The sequence below is a fragment of the Anguilla rostrata genome, chromosome 9 (genome assembly GCF_018555375.3).
Source record: "Anguilla rostrata isolate EN2019 chromosome 9, ASM1855537v3, whole genome shotgun sequence".
Lineage (NCBI taxonomy): Eukaryota > Metazoa > Chordata > Actinopteri > Anguilliformes > Anguillidae > Anguilla > Anguilla rostrata.
Window position 1 is genome coordinate 43,061,898 of NC_057941.1, and position 18,791 is coordinate 43,080,688.

Here is an 18,791-nt window from a genome sequence, read left to right on the forward strand (position 1 = left end):
GTGAAATATGGGGCAGAAACTGGGTAGAGGAACAAGCTCTCAGATTCAGTTAAGCAAGTTGCACAAATCAGCAAAGCGGAGTAAAACGGGCACTTAAAGCACCTTCTTACACTTAAACCTGTAGCCGCCAGCTCATGTCAGCATGAAGCAACATCAGGGCTTCAGAATCCGCTGATGTGCATGTTTTTGCCGAACTGCCACCAGGGGGAGCCACTTCCATTCAAAAGGCAACTTAAAACAACGCCTTGCCCTGGATGCTGTGGAACCATCCAGGTCAAACTATGTCATGCATGTAGAACAGAAATAGCTGCATTTGCACAGATAAGATGATGTCACAAAGCCGTATGATTGCTCCACAAAGACAAGGTCGTGTTCTAACGAGCTCAACCTTTCCAGCAAACATCTGAATGTAGTTGAATCCTTGATGTAACAAGAGTCACCGTGAAAAAGGCAGCGAGATCTGTCTGTCACTCTTCCTTTCTCCGCACGCAAGATGGGAAACAGCCATTTATTTAAAAACCCTCCTTTGGTCATAAGAAGGGAGGAAATAGGAAATAGTTTAATAAACCTCCTGAACTAAACAAGGCACGCTGAGACGCAGGTCTCCGTAGATCTCCGCGGAGCAGGGACACCTGTAGGGGCTTATCCTATAACGCTGGCTATTCGGTGGCTGCTCTGGAATTTCCTGTTTTTTTTTAAAAATCGGCTTGTTTGTTCTGCAGGAGCGTGGTGGAGCGCCAGATGGTCGTATGTCACAAAAAATCAAAACAATCAAATATCGAGTACGCCACAAATGCAACAGCAGAAAAAGTAAAACTCTTCTGGGTCCCCGAAAAGGAGCAAAGAATACGTGGGCACAAAGTTCCCCGCATATTAGAACCAGATTGCAGCCCAGATTGTTGTGAAAGTGTTTCGCTGGGAAAGGCACAAAAGGCGCATTTGTAAGGATTCGTGTTTCAGTTCCAGAGATTTTTTTTAAGTCGCTTGTTACGAGTTAGGACTGCAACTCCAGAAAACAGATGAAAATCGATCACTTATTTAATGCTAATATACTGATTAAAACTGGGGGAAATGCTATTCATTTTGGACAGGTCAAACAGCCAGAGCACCCTATGGCGCTTCATACCAAACATCAAATGTGGGTTTGGTTACTATGTGAATGGGACGCCTGGTAAAAAGGAGGTTAAAAATGGGTGGTATGTGAACCAGTAGGGGGCGCCTTCCGCAGTGAACCTGGTGAACCCCAATGCCCTAGTTTAATGACAGGTAACTGTGCAGCAGTACATGTCGTTCTTTGGATGCTACAGTGAACAAGGGACTCACTGCGGTCATTAAACACCCTAGAGAACTTACCGGAATACTTTGGGTATTAACCACTAACCCTGTGGTATTAACCCCGGTGTCAAATTTCTAAACTGGCCCCCCACATCTGGCCACTTAATCACTCGCCCCACAGTTCGCTGGCTGCGCACTCGCTAACATTCCCTTCCTCCTTTCAAATGGCTGTCACTGCGACGAGGAACCGAGTTCTCGGCTGCCCTCCTTCGTTAAACAAAGGCAAAATAAAAGCAATAAATATTATATGAATAGCACAAGCTTTGCAATCGTTCTTTAAACATAAAAGCAACCGCAAGATGATATTGCTTCCGTCCTTTCGCTTGGCTAAAGTCAGCTTGCCTCTTAGTTGCTACCTCCCCCTAGTGGTTTCTCGAGGCACTGCAGCTGAAAGTGCCGGTACTCACCGTCCTTGTTACTGGTAACGGGGATGTTGTGGACAGTTCTCAGCTTGAAGCAGGAGCCGGTCAACACCTGGAGCTCCACAGAGCTCAGCACACAGGCCTGGAGATCTGCGGGCACAGTCACAAACAAAAAATGAAGGCATCACTGGCTGGAATTCATTACAACACCAATTAAAGTTCACCCTTTACACAGGCTACTTTCACCAAAAATAATGTCTAAAATGCAATGCTCCTTTTCGCTCATTTGAGTGCATAAATACATGCTGTAAGCAATGCAAATGCCCACTACAGATACATTTCAAATTACACAATTATCTCACTATTAAATATCAGGGAAAGCACTTGATTTCAAGGCACCTGCAGTGAGTCAGATGTATCTGTGCAAGGCCTTCAAAAGCATGAGCTTTGAGATCTTATTTGTATGAGTGTGTGTGTGTGTGTGTACATGTGTGTGTGTGTGTGTGTGTGTGTGTGTATGAGTGCGTGTGCGTGCGTGTGTGCACGTGTGTGCACGTGTGTGTGTGTGTGTATATGAGTGTGTGTATGTGTGTGTGAGTGTGTATGCGCGTGTGTACGTGTATATGTGTGTGTGTGTGTGTGTATGAGTGTGTGTGTTTGTGGAATACAGGTTGGTCCTCGGCAGTTAGGCCCCTGCGATGTGGGTGGGCAGACCCCTACCTTTCTTCTGAAGCTTCTGAATGGCTTCCCTCCATTCTGATCTCTCATAATCTGAGGACAGTAGGAACTGATAGCTCTGGGGGACAAAAAAGATGAGAAGCATTTAGAGACAGGGCTTGTGGCCAGCTTTGCTTACACTCCTGGAAAGTCAAACGCACCGAAACTTCAATTCGGAAGAACAGCAGCTCCCTCTGGTGGACAGAGCGGTAAACATCAATAAAACAAGAAGATGGAGGGGATGCTCCCTCATAGCGGCCTTAAGCAGGTAACCGCAGTCCGTACCTTGCCGTGCTTGTTGTGGATGCGGAAGGGGATGGTGGGGGAGTGTAACAGCAAGCAGGACTCCTGCTCGTTCATCTTCTTCCTCAGACGGTCCAGCGCTCGGCTTTGGCCCTTCACAGCCTTCTGAGCGCACGCACAACGCAAGAGAGAGAGAGAGGAACACAGAAAGACAGATGCTGAATTTGACGTTCGGTCGCTTGTAAACGGTGTTTCCACAGGTCGTGAGAAACACGAAGCAGCTCGTTCAGCGCTCATCAGGCAACAGCTAAACGCAGTGAAACCACAGTGCTACAGTACTATCATTTAAAACCACAGTACCACGATATTACTATTTAAATCCAGTGCTACAGTACTACCACGTAAAACCACAGTGCTACATTAGTACCATTTAAATCCAGTGCTACAGTACTACCATTTAAAACCCACAGTGCTACAGTACTATCATAGTACTATCATTTATAACCACAATACTACACACTCTGGAAGGGCTAGAGGATTCAGATTTTCATCTGAAATGTATATTCTTGGCCAACATTCTGTGTTAGATTTTTTTTAAGCATGCATGGATAAATCTGCCAATTATGAACCCACCAAATTTTGAATGAGTGCACATTTCAAGATTTTGCACTTTTGCAGTGTGCTTGATAGACATACACCAAGGGAAATATATGCAGTTCATTATAAACTGATATATAAACAGAGTTCAAAAATGCAGATGTAAAAAACTAGAATTCCTTCATTAATTACTGCTGTACACCCTCTAAAAACAAAACTGCCATTTCATCTTTACACTTTAAATCTTGTCTGAAGGAAACCAGTATTAAATGGTAGGGGAATAAATGAGCACACCACCCATCTCCTTTAAACAGCATAGTTCATTAAGCACGGGTGTGAATCTAATATAAAACATGCTAACAAAAATGATGTCAGTTCTTTGGTAAAGTTGAATTTGACACAAAAAAGCCCATTAAACTAACCTTATACTTTCTATCAAAGGCTAAAGAAAACAAGCCTCAATAAGAACAGGAAGAAAAACGACAATTATGAGGTAAACTCGTTACGTTCTCAGATAACAGTCGTAGACGTCCGAAGAAGAGAAAACGAATGTGCGTTCCTAATTGTCGCCAGCGGCAACGTGCGCTGTGCTAAAAGTGAACTGTGCTACGCACAGAGGCGGTCCTCTGGGGCCATTTTGGGTCGCGAGGGCTGCAGACGCGGCTGCTAACCCCGCTAATGACAGGAACATTTTCACCCCGCCCTCTAAACACACGGCCCGTTTCCTTCAGGCGTAAGCGGCGCCGAACTGAAGAGGAGAAAGTTTCGAAAACGTCCCCGAGAAAAGAGTTCTGAGCTGGCGGGAGGCCGAAAGCCATTTAGCGGTAATATCTGCAGGCGGCGACTGTCGTTTTAATCAGCGCCGCCTTCTCCGCCTCTGATTGGGTCACGCTCCCGCGGTCCTCACAATGCCAGCCTGGGCCCCCCCCCACCCCCGGCCCCCCCCAGAGTTAATGATCACGACTGAATCGTTTAAGAAAATTAGAAATCTCATTTCCAGACAGATTGCACGGGAGGAAGGGGGGGGGGCAGTTATAAGGGACGCATGCTTCCCCCACCCTCGTTCTGGCTGTCATCGGGAAGCCAAGCGAGTTCACTCCAGGACATCAGCGGCTTTGTGTTCATCTGAATTTAAAAGTCGGAGCTGCGCAGTTTAATCACGGAGAGGGGAGAACCGGCAGCGGGGCGGGGATTAGCCCTGTCAGGCGCCACAACACAACCGGCCAATCACGACGCTGTTTATACGGTCACTTCTGGAGCAGATGGCTATCGGAGCACCGCCCTCTCGAGCCTTAATCAGCGTGGAAGCTTCCGTTGTTTTCCGGGAGCGTGAGTCACCCCCCCTTGCCCCCCCCCCAAAAAATACAATTTCCACTCCATATCAGCTCTAGATCAGGGATACTCCCACAGGGAAGCTTCCGACAACAACAGCAGCAGCAGTAGCATGAGGGGCAAGAGGCCCAGAGCCAATAACAGAGCTTCTCATGTCATACATAACACAGGGGAAGGGGAAAAAAAAACACCCTTCCAACTGGAGCATGGCTAGAGGCATCCCAGCATGCAGTGCGGGAGCCAGACAGGGCGTTCCCCCAGGAAGTAGTTGGTCGGGGCGTGGGGACCTGGACCCTGGCCCGGCACGGCAGATTTTGGCTGGGAATCGGTGGGCGCTGCCATTTCCTCCAGAGCTTTTTTACTGGAACTGGTGCTGCCCTATAGTGACCCTGACCCCGGGGAGGCACGGCCAAGGGCGTGTCACACCTTTGTGGTCCCTCCCAGGGGCGGAGCTTCACTACTGACCAATGGGACACATAAGTGGGAGCCCTTAACCCTCGGCGCCTGGGGGGTAGGGGGTGGGCCAAAGTGGCCAGGGGGGGTCACGGGTAGGCTGTCCCCAGGAACAGGGGGCGGGGCTCACCTTCTCCTTCTGAATCTCGCTCTTGATGGCGGAGATCTTCGTCTTCATCTCCTCGATCTCGTGCTCGGGCATGGTCTGGACGTGGGGGCAGGAGTCCGAGTCGTCCAGCGTCTGGAAGGTCAGGTCGGCCAGCGGGATGTACCACTTGCAGTCGTACTGCTGGTGCTTCCTGGAGAGGCGGGGACAGGGAGGGGCCGGGACGGTTAGGGGGGGGCGGGGTCTGGAAAAACAGGAGCCCTGACAGGAAGGTCAGTCCTCTCGTCAAGACAGCGACAGACAGGCATGGCCACGCCCACATGTCATACAGTTTTCACTGCACTAGAGGTCAACAGTACCCAAGACAGGCTGGAGGCAAAAACTGGCCCCCACAGCCAGTGCCGGGGACGTGTGCCTGTTCACACTGATCAAAAAACCACCGCCAGGATTGACTTAACAGACTAGGTAAACAGTCTTGCTCACACATCGCTGAAAATGAACAAGATCATTAAATATTTAAGTTCCCAAGGCTTATGCCAGATCTGCACGTAATAAGCATAATTTGCAGTGTTTTTTTTTTTTAGAGGTGGTTTCTCAGAATCAGGTTGCATAAAAAGACCATCAGGAAAAACCATCAGGATGTTCTCTCAATCGGAATCTAGCAGCTGCGCGAAGCAATTTCCCCCATCAATTTACAAACAAACACAATCTAGGCTATGAGTTCAGCCTTAAAGTTCTGGGCTCAGCAGCAATTCAATCACACGACAGAATACACCAGTTCAAATATATTATTGCATTTACAGCAGTATCCTATGACAACGTCACTGCAAAATACTGTCGTTGGGGAGCGTATCTGTAACGGCTCCACGCGAAGGTGCACCAAAAGGTAAGGGGAGACAAGCAGTGCTATTTATCTCAGAAATTTTTGCTATTTATCATTTTCAGAAATACTGGGTCATGTGGTTCAGATTAACGGCCTGTTTAGTACACATTATAATGATGCATGGCAGTGGTTCCCCACCCTGTTCCTGGAGATCCAGCCCTAACAAAGCGCACCTCATTCAACAGCTAAAGGTCTCACTGAGCTGCTAATTAGCAGAATCAGGTGTGCCAAATTAGGGTTAAAACGACAACCTACAGGATGGGAGATCTCCAGGAACGGGGTCGAGAATCACTGATGGAATTCCTCCTGCACTGCGATCAGACCACATTGAAGGGTAATATCCAGCATTAATGTCCAGACCTCCCCACAAGGGGTTAAGAGAGATGAGGAGGTAATATCTTAAGACAATGAAGAATCAGTACGCTCTGGCCCACAACAATAAGGACCGTTAGCCAAGAATATAAATAACCTTTACAATTCTAGGCCATTTTCAGTTCGGCCCTGAATCGTGTTAGCGGGAAACACCCCCAGCCAGCTCGCGGCTTTCCCCCCCCCAAGAAAGAAATAAAACGCAACGCTTTCAACTCTTCAAGAGAAGAAACAGAAACCTGCCACAGTGATTTGGAAGGGAAAATGGTGCCCGAAACGGACTGCGAGTATCGATTTAGCGACAAATTCTGGTGTGGGAAAACACAGGGGAAGGGGAAATCCTCCTTGCCCCCTTGCCAAGCAAAGCTTTGAGAAGGAAAACCCCAGTTTCATAAAGCAAGCCTCACTGGAAAGCAGGTGCCAGGTGTTTCGTTTTATAAGACATCCGATCTCATCCTCCGACTGAAAGGCCGTTTATACCTTTTATGGCTCGCAGTGATACTCACTCCGAGCGGCATTTCTGACAAAGGCAGATTCACCACCATCCAGACAGGTGCTTTACCGACTGTAAGCTTTAATTAGGACTCATCAGCCCAGCAGTGACAGTGCTGGCATCTGGAATTTATCTTGACGACGCTGGTACTGTCATGAAGGAGGCAGTCATAGACCGGTCTCTCTCTATCATTTGTAGGCCTGTAAATTCTCACTGTGTAAACAGATATTAAACATGCAGGCCAGCCCTACTCAAGTCATTCATCTGAAGGGCTGAGGTACCACTTTCCTTTCTTTCTGCTTTAAACTGGGAGTCTGCTCTATGGGCGGTTTCATATACGATATACTTACTTAAAGTTACTGAATATACAGTAGGCCATTTCCATGTTCAGGTAGGTGGGGGGTTGGGGCTGGGGTGGAGTTAGGGAAGTTATGGGGGATAGGTGGGTAGTCACATTTCCAGACATGTACCCACATGTGTGTGCACACACACGCACGCACACGCGCACGCACACACACACACACGCATGCACACACACACACACACACACGCTCCCAGTGGAAAATGCCAAATCCTGCCACACCGCCCCACAGGCCTTTCATATTCCATCACTCTCATTATACAGCTTTTATGATCACCTTTGATAACTCCCCCCCCCCCCCCATGTGCTTTCATTAGGCTCGGGTATAAGCATAATAATAGCCTGGCTTTACTGCCTGTTTGAGGAAATAAAACAGAAATTTGCCAGACCAGATGAGATCAGAGAGAGACGGGGAGCAGGAGAGGGGGAGAGGGGGAGAGAGGGAGAGGGGGTGGGGGCCTTATTATCTAGAGGCAGCTGGAGAGAAAAACATTCTATGAATACGAATGGGGTTCAGTATTTAATTTTGTCCCCGTCCCGCTGATCGGCCCCAGACGGGCTCGTCTCTCAGCCCGCGCGGGGGAAACTTCTCCCGGGGCGTCCCGACCTCCACACCGCCGGTCAGACGCAGGCGAGGTCCCGCTCTCGCCTCCCGAATCGGCGGCGGGATAGCACTCGGTAACGTGTGGCGGCATGATCACTTTTCCGTTAACGGTTCGTGCCCCAAGCGAGCGGGGGGGGTTGGGGGGCTGCGGTTGCAGGAGGCGGTTCCCCCGAATCTCAGACGGTACGTTCGCTTTCCCGCCGTTCTTCGGCGGCAGTTCATCACGCTCTCCATTTCGCGCTCGGCCGCGGCGGGCAGATCCCTCTTCCTTTCTTTTTATCCGCAGGCTGAAGTCGGCACGGGCCCCGCCCGCTCGGACCACCCATGAGGACGAACATTAGGACTAAACACAGCTGCAGCGTCACCACAATCAACCCCAGGGTGAATTAAACAAAAACAAAAAAACCCTAAACTTCCACAGCTACAGTTACACTGGACTAAACTTGTTGAGGGTTTACCTTTAATGAACTGCAGACAAACCACACGGATCATATCACCAAACTGCAATGCACTGGTGCTAAAGGCAGTCTTTGTTATTCCAGAGATTTACATTTTTTAGATTCAAGTTGTCTGTAAGAAACATAACGTGGAGAACAACTTGCATTCTCTTAATATGCTGCTTGCAATGCAGTGAGCAAAGTCATTAACAGTGTGAACCGGGTTCATAAGACGCATTTCCTTTGAGGAGGCAAGGCGCGTGTGATTGGCCGCGCTCGGTTCTCAGAACGCTGGAGAGGTTCTTTAATGTATTCCCACAGAGGATCTCTCGGCTCCCCCCGACTAAAGTCTACCCATCCACTCCAGTCCCGCTTAATGAGCCTCGGTCCTGCCTCCATCGCACACGCTCATTTGTGTCTCATCTCACGCCGGCCGCTGTCGGGAATCTCCACGCGCGACAAGCAAGGCTGGCTTCCTGATTGGCTTAATGGCCGTTGTCTTGGTTACAGCCCATCTTGAAGGAAACCGGAGTCGACTGCCGACTCGTACGCCCACCGCGACCAATTGCTGACAATTACTGAGTCGCAAACATTTTTTTATTGACAGCCATGGTAATTAACCAAGTTTATTGTTGTTACAATAAAGTTATAATAAATGTAATCCGGATAAATTATAATTGCTTATATATTCATGTTGTCTGCATCAACTAAATGAACTGAGGAGAAGAAATTACGATGGCTTTCTAGCGTAGCGTCAACCCCAGGACAACACAATCCGCAATGACTGACAGCGCACCTTTTAATGTAATAATTAAAAACCACGTCGGAATCGGATTAAGGTTTTAATACATTAATGGTATTAATGCGGCTGTGTTTGGAATCGGCGGGAATCGGCATTTTAATTACGCCTTTTCCCTAGCGGAGTTAATGCGGCAGGGACAGCGGAGATAAAGCGGTAAGTACCGCGGACGAAAAATAACGTGATGATTTATGCACCGAGCTCCTCCGACAGCGCGAGGCAAACGGAAGCTTCCCGTCTGAAGATTCGCCGCGCCGGTTTACAAACTGGGAAGCAAGTAGCGCAAAAAACCTTCGCCTGGTGTTCCCTCCCATAGCTCAAACGTGGACTCATCTGATCTCACGGACAGCGGTATAAGAATGGCGGGACAGATGAGGGCCGCCAGGGGAATTTTTCTCGAATTGAAACACTTCATCTGCGCCCTGTCACAGCACAGCTCGGATTCCATTTTATACGACGATTTCGGTGACGGGAAGATGGCAAAACAAACTGTGTCCCTAAGTGGCGTCTTGAGCGGTTTAATTTTAGAGAAAAATGTGCTCAGCACCCAGGATGTTATTGGGGTGGTTTGTTGTGGGTTTACAGCTCTTACAGTACATGATTCAGTAATGTTTGTGTTCCCCTGCAATGCAAAGCATGCACATGATTCCCAATACATCTGTGCAGCACCACTATCGGTGCATGGTGAATATTCATCAGCATCATAGTCAAGGAACATGGGAGGCTCTTTAACCCTTTAGGGTGAAAGGTCACAAATATGCGATTAGAATGTTCTAAACTGAAGGTTCTAATGCTGATGGCAATTTAAAGCAATGGAGTTCTAGAACACCCACTGATAGTTTAAGGTAGAAAAATGTACAAAATAGCCCTTCGCACCACTTACATCACAGTTCCTCCTGAACACTGATTCATTAATTTAATTAAGTGATGGCTTATCCTTAATGCTGATTAACGAGTTTAAGCAAATGTTTGCTTGCACTTAACACTAATTGATGAATTTTAAGCACGTTCTTTCCCCCCACTGTTCACACAGTTTTAGTTTATCCCAATGACCTTACAAACTCAATGCATTACATAAGCAAATAAAAAAAACCTTTTTTTTTTTTTTACACCACTTCAATTTACGGTTAAAAAGAAAATCTGCAAAGCGAACAGCCTTCCGTTGCAATCTCCGCAGGAAATCGGAAGCGCGCTCGCTTGAGAGAGGACAAGTTGATTGGAGTCAACGTCGGCAATTAATTGCTCTCATCAATGCGAAACGCTGCACAACACACTCTGGCAGCGCAGCAAAATGAGCCTCATCCTTTTCTCTTTTTTTTTCTTACCCTAAGAAAACAATCAAGCCCAAGAGAACAGATGCAGTGGGGGGGGGGGGGGGGGGGCTTACTGATTCACTCCCCGATAATGGGGAAACCGTAGCGCGGTGAACCGCAACGTGCGATAAAAATCAGCGCTCGCGGCCGACCGTTCAACCCTTAAAGGTGCAAGATCACGAATACGCGATTAGAATGTTCTTAACTGAACATTCTAACGCTGATGTCACAATCACTACTGGCCACTGATAGCAATGAGTCAGCATTCTAGAACACTGACTTCAGAATTCTGAAAAAAAAAACATTCCAAAAAACCGACTCTTCAAATGGTTAATCTGGCTGTGGGAGGAAGTGTGAGTTATTAATGTGATCCACATAACGGGGGGGAGTGGCTGGTGTCGCAGAGAGAAATTTAGGGCACTCCATCACATCAAACTGTCACATTATAAGAGAATTTGAGGAGAAAATAAAAAGTCATTTCGGTTGCAAAGGAGGGGGGGGCGGTGGAAGACTGATGGAAATTCTATTCACACAGCCGGCTTTGTTCAATGCGAAGGCCCTGCCTCCTGCTTCTTCAGATAAGTCTCAAGGAGGCATCGGTGACATCACTGTCGCCCGGGAGAAGGACAGGCGCGGCCCCGTCGTAAATTTCCCCAGCCAGCGCCTCTCCCTCATTCACAGGTCCCGTTACTGTGAAAAAGCCCCCCGATCCCCGGCCCCTGCGTTTCACAGGCGAAGCACACACGCAGGCTTCACAGAGAATGCAATGCCGTTCCCTCTCTTCTGTGCGTGGAAGACCTGTGTTTGAATATTATGGATATTAGCCTGTCGGATAGCGTCCCCTGCGCGTGACAGCGAATGAGCTTACAAACCTCGCCCCTGGTGACTTTAGCCATCGCTGACATTTTTGCGAATGTGATTTTCACTGTCATGTGACAGCCACTGCAGTGGCACCATTGTCTAGGTGCTTCTGAGAGGGATTTCGGGCTTCCGAGCCCGGCTTTACAGCACGCGAAGCTAAAAAAGCACAGGGTCCCGTCCTCGGTGAGAGCAGACACCGGGAATTTCACACCGTTTCTCCACAGCCGAGACCACGTTTCCCCAGGAAAAAGTGCATGTATAATTCATACATGCTCATCTGAGTACCCTGGAGGTTGTTACACACATACAGTATGACGCACTGCAGCGTTACACTAATTAAAGCGTTCCTCTGGATCTGATTAGCTGTCCTGCAGCTGCGGTGTAGCGGGATGAATTAAATGCGTAGGAACCAGGGCCTGAAGGGAGGGGGGTTTCGGAAGGTTCACCTACCCCACGGCGGTCTTCTTCATCTTGGCGCAGAGGAGGAGGTCGGTGAAGAGGAAGACGTGGCGGAGCTTCCTCGAGCCCTCGGACACCTCCACCAGGAAGCCATCCTTCACCAGCTGGCGAGCCTGTCGGGAAGAGACGTGACATCACATCCGGTCCCCGTTCAGCAGAGGGCACCGTTTTCGCTTCTGCAGAAACTGGGTCCGTTTTCAACCAAATCAAACCCTGTCCATGCGTCAGATGTACAGGAACAAGTACCAATCGTATCCAACAGGAAGGGGTTGGCAATGAAAGAACAACGTAATACCCCCTATAATACACTAAGCACAGCACAACCGTGTCAAAATTAGTCACAGTGTCTAGATGGTGTGGTGTCTACTCTCATGAAATTAAAATGAAAAAATGCTTCAAAAGCCTCTCTTCTGACAAGTACTGGGCAGGATTGGGGTCAATTTCAGTACAGTCCAGCCATTTAGGAAACAAGATATATATTCTGTTCCTCAATATATAAAAAAAATCCCCATGAATGTACTCTCAGTTGATTTCCGGAAATTTCTGGAATTGAAATGAAACTGACCCCACACTCTGGTGCAGGGGGGGCATCAAAGCTAGATTACAGATTTGGGGTACGGCCTCCTTTTTAGGAAGGCTGAGTGCGTGCAGAGGCTCTGTGGGCTGGGAAAGCGCACGCTGGATTAAAGAGGACATCGAACAAGAAGAAAGTGACAGCAACGGCAGAGAAGAAGGGGTTTGGGGGGGTGGGGGGGGGGCTGAGGGTGGGGGGGAGTGGGGGGGGGGTTAAATCAAAGGCAGGCCCCAGAGCCCCTGGCTGAGAGAGGCTGGAGTGCCTGATCAAAGCCCCTTCACTATAAAGCACACAGAAGAGCCGCCCTGATGGACGGCTCTGAGGGACCAGGTGGCCGATGATGCGGCTGGCCTGACAGGAAATGGAGGACGGCGACTGGCTTCCTCTGTTGACGGCTGACCCCTCCCCCTCACTCCGCACCGTGCCTCTGTCTCCGCCCAGATTCAAGCATTAACCATTTAAGGCGTAGGATCAAATATATGCGTTTAGAATGTTTTTCACTGAACATTCTAATGCTGAATGCTTGAAAAGCTTGAAAGCAATGGAGCTCTAGAACACTGACTCGGAATTCTGAAAGAACGTTCCAAAGAGTCTACTCTTCAAAGGGCTAGTTTCCCAATCAGCATGAGGCAGCCCTTGCCATTGACAGCCAAAGGACATGGATGCAGATACACAAGCTTCAAAATGGCATGGGTAACAGATCATATGCATGCGTGGGATCATCTGTGAGATGCAACCAACCGGGATCAATGAATACCCCGGCAATGTTCTTTTGTTCAGCCATGTGACATGAAGACTTCATGCTTAGTAAGGTTCTTTTTGACAGAACAGGTCTTTCAAATGGAGTCTTACTGAGCACAGCCAATCATAGCCAATTAAAGCTAAACCCAGCAGCTCCTGTCGGTTGCACTGTAGGCTGAAGCTTGAAATAACTCAAATTTTGAACTAAAAGACGAGATTGAATACAGCATGCATGCCCGAATGCACTGGCCAGCCTAAATATGAAAATCACATTCAAATCGAGGTGTTGTTCCTGTTTTATTCCAACCTGAATGGCAGCACTGTGCCTTTGGACGAATTACATCACTTGGATTGTCTGAATATTCCTCTATAAGAGTGGAGTAGAGGGGTGTTTGGCACTATAGGAGTGCAGTAGTAGCATGGCTGTCGACTTTTGGGTATGCTTAGCCAGCAGGCTGAACGTGTCCACACCCCACACCCAACAACCTGCACCCCACACCCCGCGCCGCGTACCTCTCCCTTGGGCGTGGTGACGGCGGTCCTGCGCGGGTCGATCTCCTCGTTGATGCTGGACAGGAAGTTCTGGGATATCCGCAAGGCGTCCTGCAGCAGCGGAAAGTCGGGGTGGTCCTTGGGAGTGTGTTTTAGCAGGTCCTGGAAGACGTATAGGAATAAATGAATCAGTAAAAAGGCGGGGAAAAATGCAGCTCACCCAATCAGCTCTTTCTGCCTGGTGGGACGCGGTCGTTCTTCAAGCAAAGCAGCTGTACGGTGAAGTACGGTTCAGATCCGTTAGCATCTGAATGCAGACTGTGTTTTGCATCAACTGTGGTGAGGAGGGGGGGGGGCTGACATGCCTACAGATTTGGCAGGTGCTGCCAGGCAAACGATAAGGCATCAGTCACGAACGTGCGGCATCAAGCGCAAACGCGCTCCGAGCGCATGCGGGGTGTTTACAGAGCGCGTCCTGCTGGTTTGCCTACGGGACGGCGTTTGCATAGAGAGAGCCAGCCTGTGCTCGGCCTCGCCCCCCCCCCCCCCCCCCCCATGCAAACGCGCTAATGAAATGCGCCCCGGCCTGACGGGAGAGCTGTACGTCCAGGGCCCTATTAATCACGACGGCCGTGTTATCGATACCGGTCCTCGGCTTACAGAGGATCGATCCGACTTCCTCCGCGGTCGAGATCTTACCGGACCGTTTCGGGGAAAACTGAACGGAAGCCGGGAAAACCGGGAGGACGACCGAGCGCGGGTCGGGAACGCCCACAATGCACCTGGCTCGTTCGGGGCCTGTTCCTATTGGCCGGACAGCTCAATTCCGCCTTTTCCTACAAAGGGATGTGGCATTATCAAACTGTCACTCCGCAAAAGGTCACAGCTCAATGATTAAGGGGCCGCTCTCATTAAAGGGCAAGAGGCCTCACACAGTTAAAACCCAGGAAAACAATTGGGTTGGACAACGTCCCGTGCATCCATAATTCAGACTGAACGCGTCCGCTTGGTACTTTGCCCTCAGACTTAGCAAGCGCTCGGTGATTCTCCGCCATCGAACGAAACAAATTAACGGTTTTCGGTTGGGCGCGCACAGCAGCGCACGCGACGCGAAAAACGCAGGCGGCTTCGAGAAAAGCTTCAGGCAGGGGGTCCCGAAAACCCCTCTCACCTTGAAATCGGCACCCGGCGTGCACCCTCCAAACCAGCCGCGGTTACGCGAGTGATTAACGGTCCTGGCTGATTAACGGGGCGCTGGGTAATGCTGAGGAGCGGCGCGGGGTGCGCTGGGTTCCACCGCTACGCAGCGCTGCAGTGATCAATGGAGGCGAGCGACCGCACCGCTAACCCGCCTCACGCGGTTTCCTGAGTCTGAGCTCAAACTCACCGGGCCCCTGGGACTGTGCCCGGGGGCATGGGTTTGGGACCCTGGGCTGAGCATGTCTTTGCAGAATGAGAGCACACTTGAGAAATGAGGGGCTTTGGGGGGGGGTGGGGGAGGAAGGGGGAGGGATACTCACGTGGAGGACCAGCGTGCTTCGGGTCACACGGTCGATGGGCTTGTACAGCAAAGCTGCGGGTAGAGAGAGAGAGAGAGAGAGAGAGAGAGAGAGAGAGAGAGGGAGAGAGAATTAGGAAACCAGCCATAGGAAACGCTACATAAGCGCTACACCCAGAGCGTGTAGACAGCCTGAGCAGCCGGGGGAGTCCTGGGGGAGAAACGGACGCTGAAACACAACGGGGCAACACGGCGTGGCACAAGGGGGTCAAACTCACACTCATCGATGTGGGTCATCGTTAGTGCTACCGGTGACAAGGCACTTTTCATAAGGTGCACAAACAGGGTTCTTTTTTCTACTGATCAAAAATAATATGAATCAATAGATACATCAAAAATGTGTGTGCATGTGCGGTGTGTGTGTGTGTGGTTAAATGTGTGCGGTGTGTGTGTGTGTGAGTGTGTGTGTGTGTGGTTAAATGTGTGCGGTGTGTGTGAGTGTGTCTGTGTGTGTGTGTGGTTTGCAGTGTGTGTGTGTATGTGTGGTGTGTGGTTGTGTGTGTCTGTGTGTGTGGTGTACAGTGTGTGTGTGTGTGTGTGTGTGGTTAAGTGTGTGCGGTGCGTGAATGTGTGTGTGTGTGTATCTGTGTGTGTGTGTGTGTGTGTGTGTGTGTATCTGTGTGTTGTGTGTGTGTGTATCTGTGTGTGTGTGTGTGTGTGTGTATCTGTGTGTGTGTGTGTGTGTGTGTGTGTGCCTCTCTCTCCAGGGCTCATGTACCAGTCTGATCACAGCTCTGCAGTCAGACAGGCCCATTTCCCAGGAGGACTGGCTGTGAAAGGGAACTGCACTGCAGGGCGAGAGGGGCATGGCGTGGGGAGGGGGGGGGGAGCCAGGGGACCCACTACCACCTCCCCCGCCATTTTAGGAGGAGCACTGAGGTGTCATAAAACAGCAAAAACAAGAGGCTTGGGAAGTACCCACCAGTCCTGGAAAAGCAGAAATGTACCTACAGAACAAACTCCCACCATCACTGCAGTCCTTTTAATGCAAGTTCTTCTCTTTAAACTAACTTTCTTGACTTGAGGACATACAAGCAGAGAAATACGCAGGGATTTTATTCAGACGGGCTTTCCAAGTCATATCAAAGTGTAGCAAAAAAAATATATATGGCCGGGAAAATGAGAAGAAAACCAACGATTCGAGCCCTACGACAACACGCTTTCATGCGTCTGTTCAATAAATAATGCCAGCCGCATCAGCCTCCATCCCCAGATGAATTCAGCTCCGTCGGGCTGCTGGTGGGAGCCCACCGCACAGAGCTGCATTCATTACACGGGGTGAGGAGCGGCTGGCTGTAACGCTGAAGCCTGCCGTATGGAGCTGTGCTGTACCGGGGTGGGAGTCAGATGGAGGTGAGCTGTACGTGGAGAACGGAAACCGTGTGGGACGTATAGCAGGTTCTGCATTTGATGCCGGGAGGGAACGGAGGAATCAAAGGTGGGGAGTCTCTCTTTTCCTTGGGAGGCGCGCGAACGGGAGGCCAAACTGGGGTTCCCTGCGCTACGCCGTTCCCCTGTTTGCCTGGGCGAGATTTCACGCGGAGGCTGTTCTGGTTTCCGGTTCGCTCGCTCTCTGACCGTTTCTGGTGCCCCCCTTCCGCCCCCCCCCAGCCTCGGAACGCCACGGGGCCGGAATATCGTACGCCATCCTTTATTCAACACGAAACGCAGTCGCCTCACATCGCAGAATGCCAGGGAGGCGAATTCTAACTTCTGCAGAACAGCCCTCAAAGCACCCTTGAGAAGAACTGCGTGCAGACCAGCACGTACAGACCAACGGCCCCATTAGCCCGGGGGTAAATACCCTGCTCTGCGGGCACTGAACCTGCCCAGGGGTAAATACCCTGCTCTGCGGGCACTGAACCTGCCCAGGGGTAAATACCCTGCTCTGCGGGCACTGAACCTGCCCAGGGGTAAATACCCTGCTCTGCGGGCACTGAACCTGCCCAGGGGTAAATACCCTGCTCTGCGGGCACTGACCCTGCCCAGGGGTAAATACCCTGCTCTGCGGGCACTGACCCTGCCCAGGGGTAAATACCCTGCTCTGCGGGCACTGACCCTGCCCAGGGGTAAATACCCTGCTCTGCGGGCAGCGAGCCTCTGCTGCGGTCCAGACTCCGGCGCTTTCCATAAGCAGCTCATTCCCTCTCAGCTCACGGAGCTCCTATCGGCCGTCTGCAGGTAGCCGATAGCGGCTCAATGCGCCGCCGCCGCCACCGCTCGGGCTGAGCCGCGAGTCGTGACTGAGGTACTGAGCGCCGCCCGTCTCCCAGAGCTGAAGGGGGGGGGGGGGAGGGAGGAGGACAGGAGGCAGGGGGTAAGCCTCACCCCCCTCCCCTCAAAACGTGCCCCTCGCGCCTCCCTGCTACCAACAACAGCCGCGCACCTGCTGCCGCCTGCTGCCGTGGGAACCGTCGCCGCGGTGAGCAGCAGCGGTTTGCAAGCGGAACTTGAGGTTAACAGTGAACCCCGCCCGCCTCTCACTCCTCCACGCCTCTCTGGTCTCCAGCGCTTCCCCTTTTCTCTTTCCTCTCTGCGGTCACGCAAGCACCGTTCGGGCTCCGCCCCTCCCTGCCTGCAGGGGGCGACCCGCCCGCGAGCCAAACTCCGCCGTCTGGCTGGTCGACTCGCCGTCTCAAACTCCCGTAGGAAGAGCCATACGGGGGAGAAACGCCTTCGCTAATTACCCATAACCCCCCCCACTAGAGCCAGGCTTAGGTTCAAAAGCAGCCACAAAAAAAATAAAAAGTGACGCCGATTCTTCAAAAGAATCGATTGTTCCTCACGGGGAAGCTTTCCCAAGGACACCCGGATTGCTTGAAAGGCATCCGTAATCTGGGTATCGATGTACCCCACCAGCACCGCCCCCCTGAAATCAATGCCCGCCCCCCCCCCACCCCCCTCCACCCCTCCAATCCCTCCACGCCACACGCTCAGCTCCCCCCCCTCACTCTGAAGCGGAGGCTGGGGGACCTGCCGTTTAGCAGCTCTGTGTTACCCGCTTACCCAACGGCGGAGGCCGGCGGCTCCGCGGGCAGCCAATCGTCCGCAGCGGCTTCGCGAGGGGGGGCGGGCGGGTGAGCGGGTACCCGCCCGCGAAGGGAACGGCGCGGAGGAAATGAAATCCGGCATCCGCGCCGTAAAAAACCAGGCCCCCCGATTCCCTCCGGCGACTCCTCTCTGTGTCACCATCATCATTTTTAAAAACGGCGGACGGAACACCGGCGCTGCAGTCGAGAAGCCCCCGACGGTTTTTAATCCCATAATAAACGAAAGGGTTTGCGGGCGATCCGCGTTAAAGCGAAAACAACACCTTCGGCCTCAACCCAGGGTCGTAAAACGACCTTTATTGTTAATTAAAGACATTCATCGTTAATATAGAAGTGGCTGTCCGGACGCCGCTGAGCCTGACCGGTCAGCTGCGATCGGAGCGGGGGCTGGAAGCGATATAAATCACCGAGCGGGAAACGTTTAGGCGCGCGGGGGTGATCGAATTACCGTCGCGGCTCGCCGAGCTCGACCGGAAAAGTGGAGTAAGGAGCTAGCGGTGCCGCCGTCGCGCGATTTGCGACCCGCCGGGGGGGTTTCGCTTCATTTCACCCCCCCCCGCTCCGGAAAGGACGATAAAACGGCGGGCGCGAGGCAAAAGCAATCAAACGCTGCTGAACGTCGAGCCGTGCGCTCAGGGGGAGCGCGAGAGAC

At 51.2% G+C, this 18,791-nt stretch overlaps 1 protein-coding gene across 4 annotated transcripts in view; it reads right to left on the reverse strand.

The window, feature by feature from the left end:
* The window catches only part of abr (ABR activator of RhoGEF and GTPase), a 173,125-nt gene that overhangs the window by 59,757 nt on the left and 94,577 nt on the right, over positions 1 to 18,791 (reverse strand). For 2 of the 4 annotated variants that reach the window (XM_064352279.1, XM_064352282.1), the window contains 7 exons: positions 15,052 to 15,104; positions 13,553 to 13,693; positions 11,716 to 11,837; positions 5,170 to 5,338; positions 2,700 to 2,819; positions 2,418 to 2,493; positions 1,743 to 1,847 (listed from right to left, as the gene is read on the reverse strand). In XM_064352279.1, the coding sequence (XP_064208349.1) occupies positions 1,743 to 1,847; positions 2,418 to 2,493; positions 2,700 to 2,819; positions 5,170 to 5,338; positions 11,716 to 11,837; positions 13,553 to 13,693; positions 15,052 to 15,104 (786 nt within the window). Of the gene's footprint in view, positions 1 to 1,742; positions 1,848 to 2,417; positions 2,494 to 2,699; positions 2,823 to 5,169; positions 5,339 to 11,715; positions 11,838 to 13,552; positions 13,694 to 15,051; positions 15,105 to 18,791 lie in introns of all 4 variants that reach the window. The other 2 variants (XM_064352278.1, XM_064352280.1) reach the window with 1 other exon arrangement.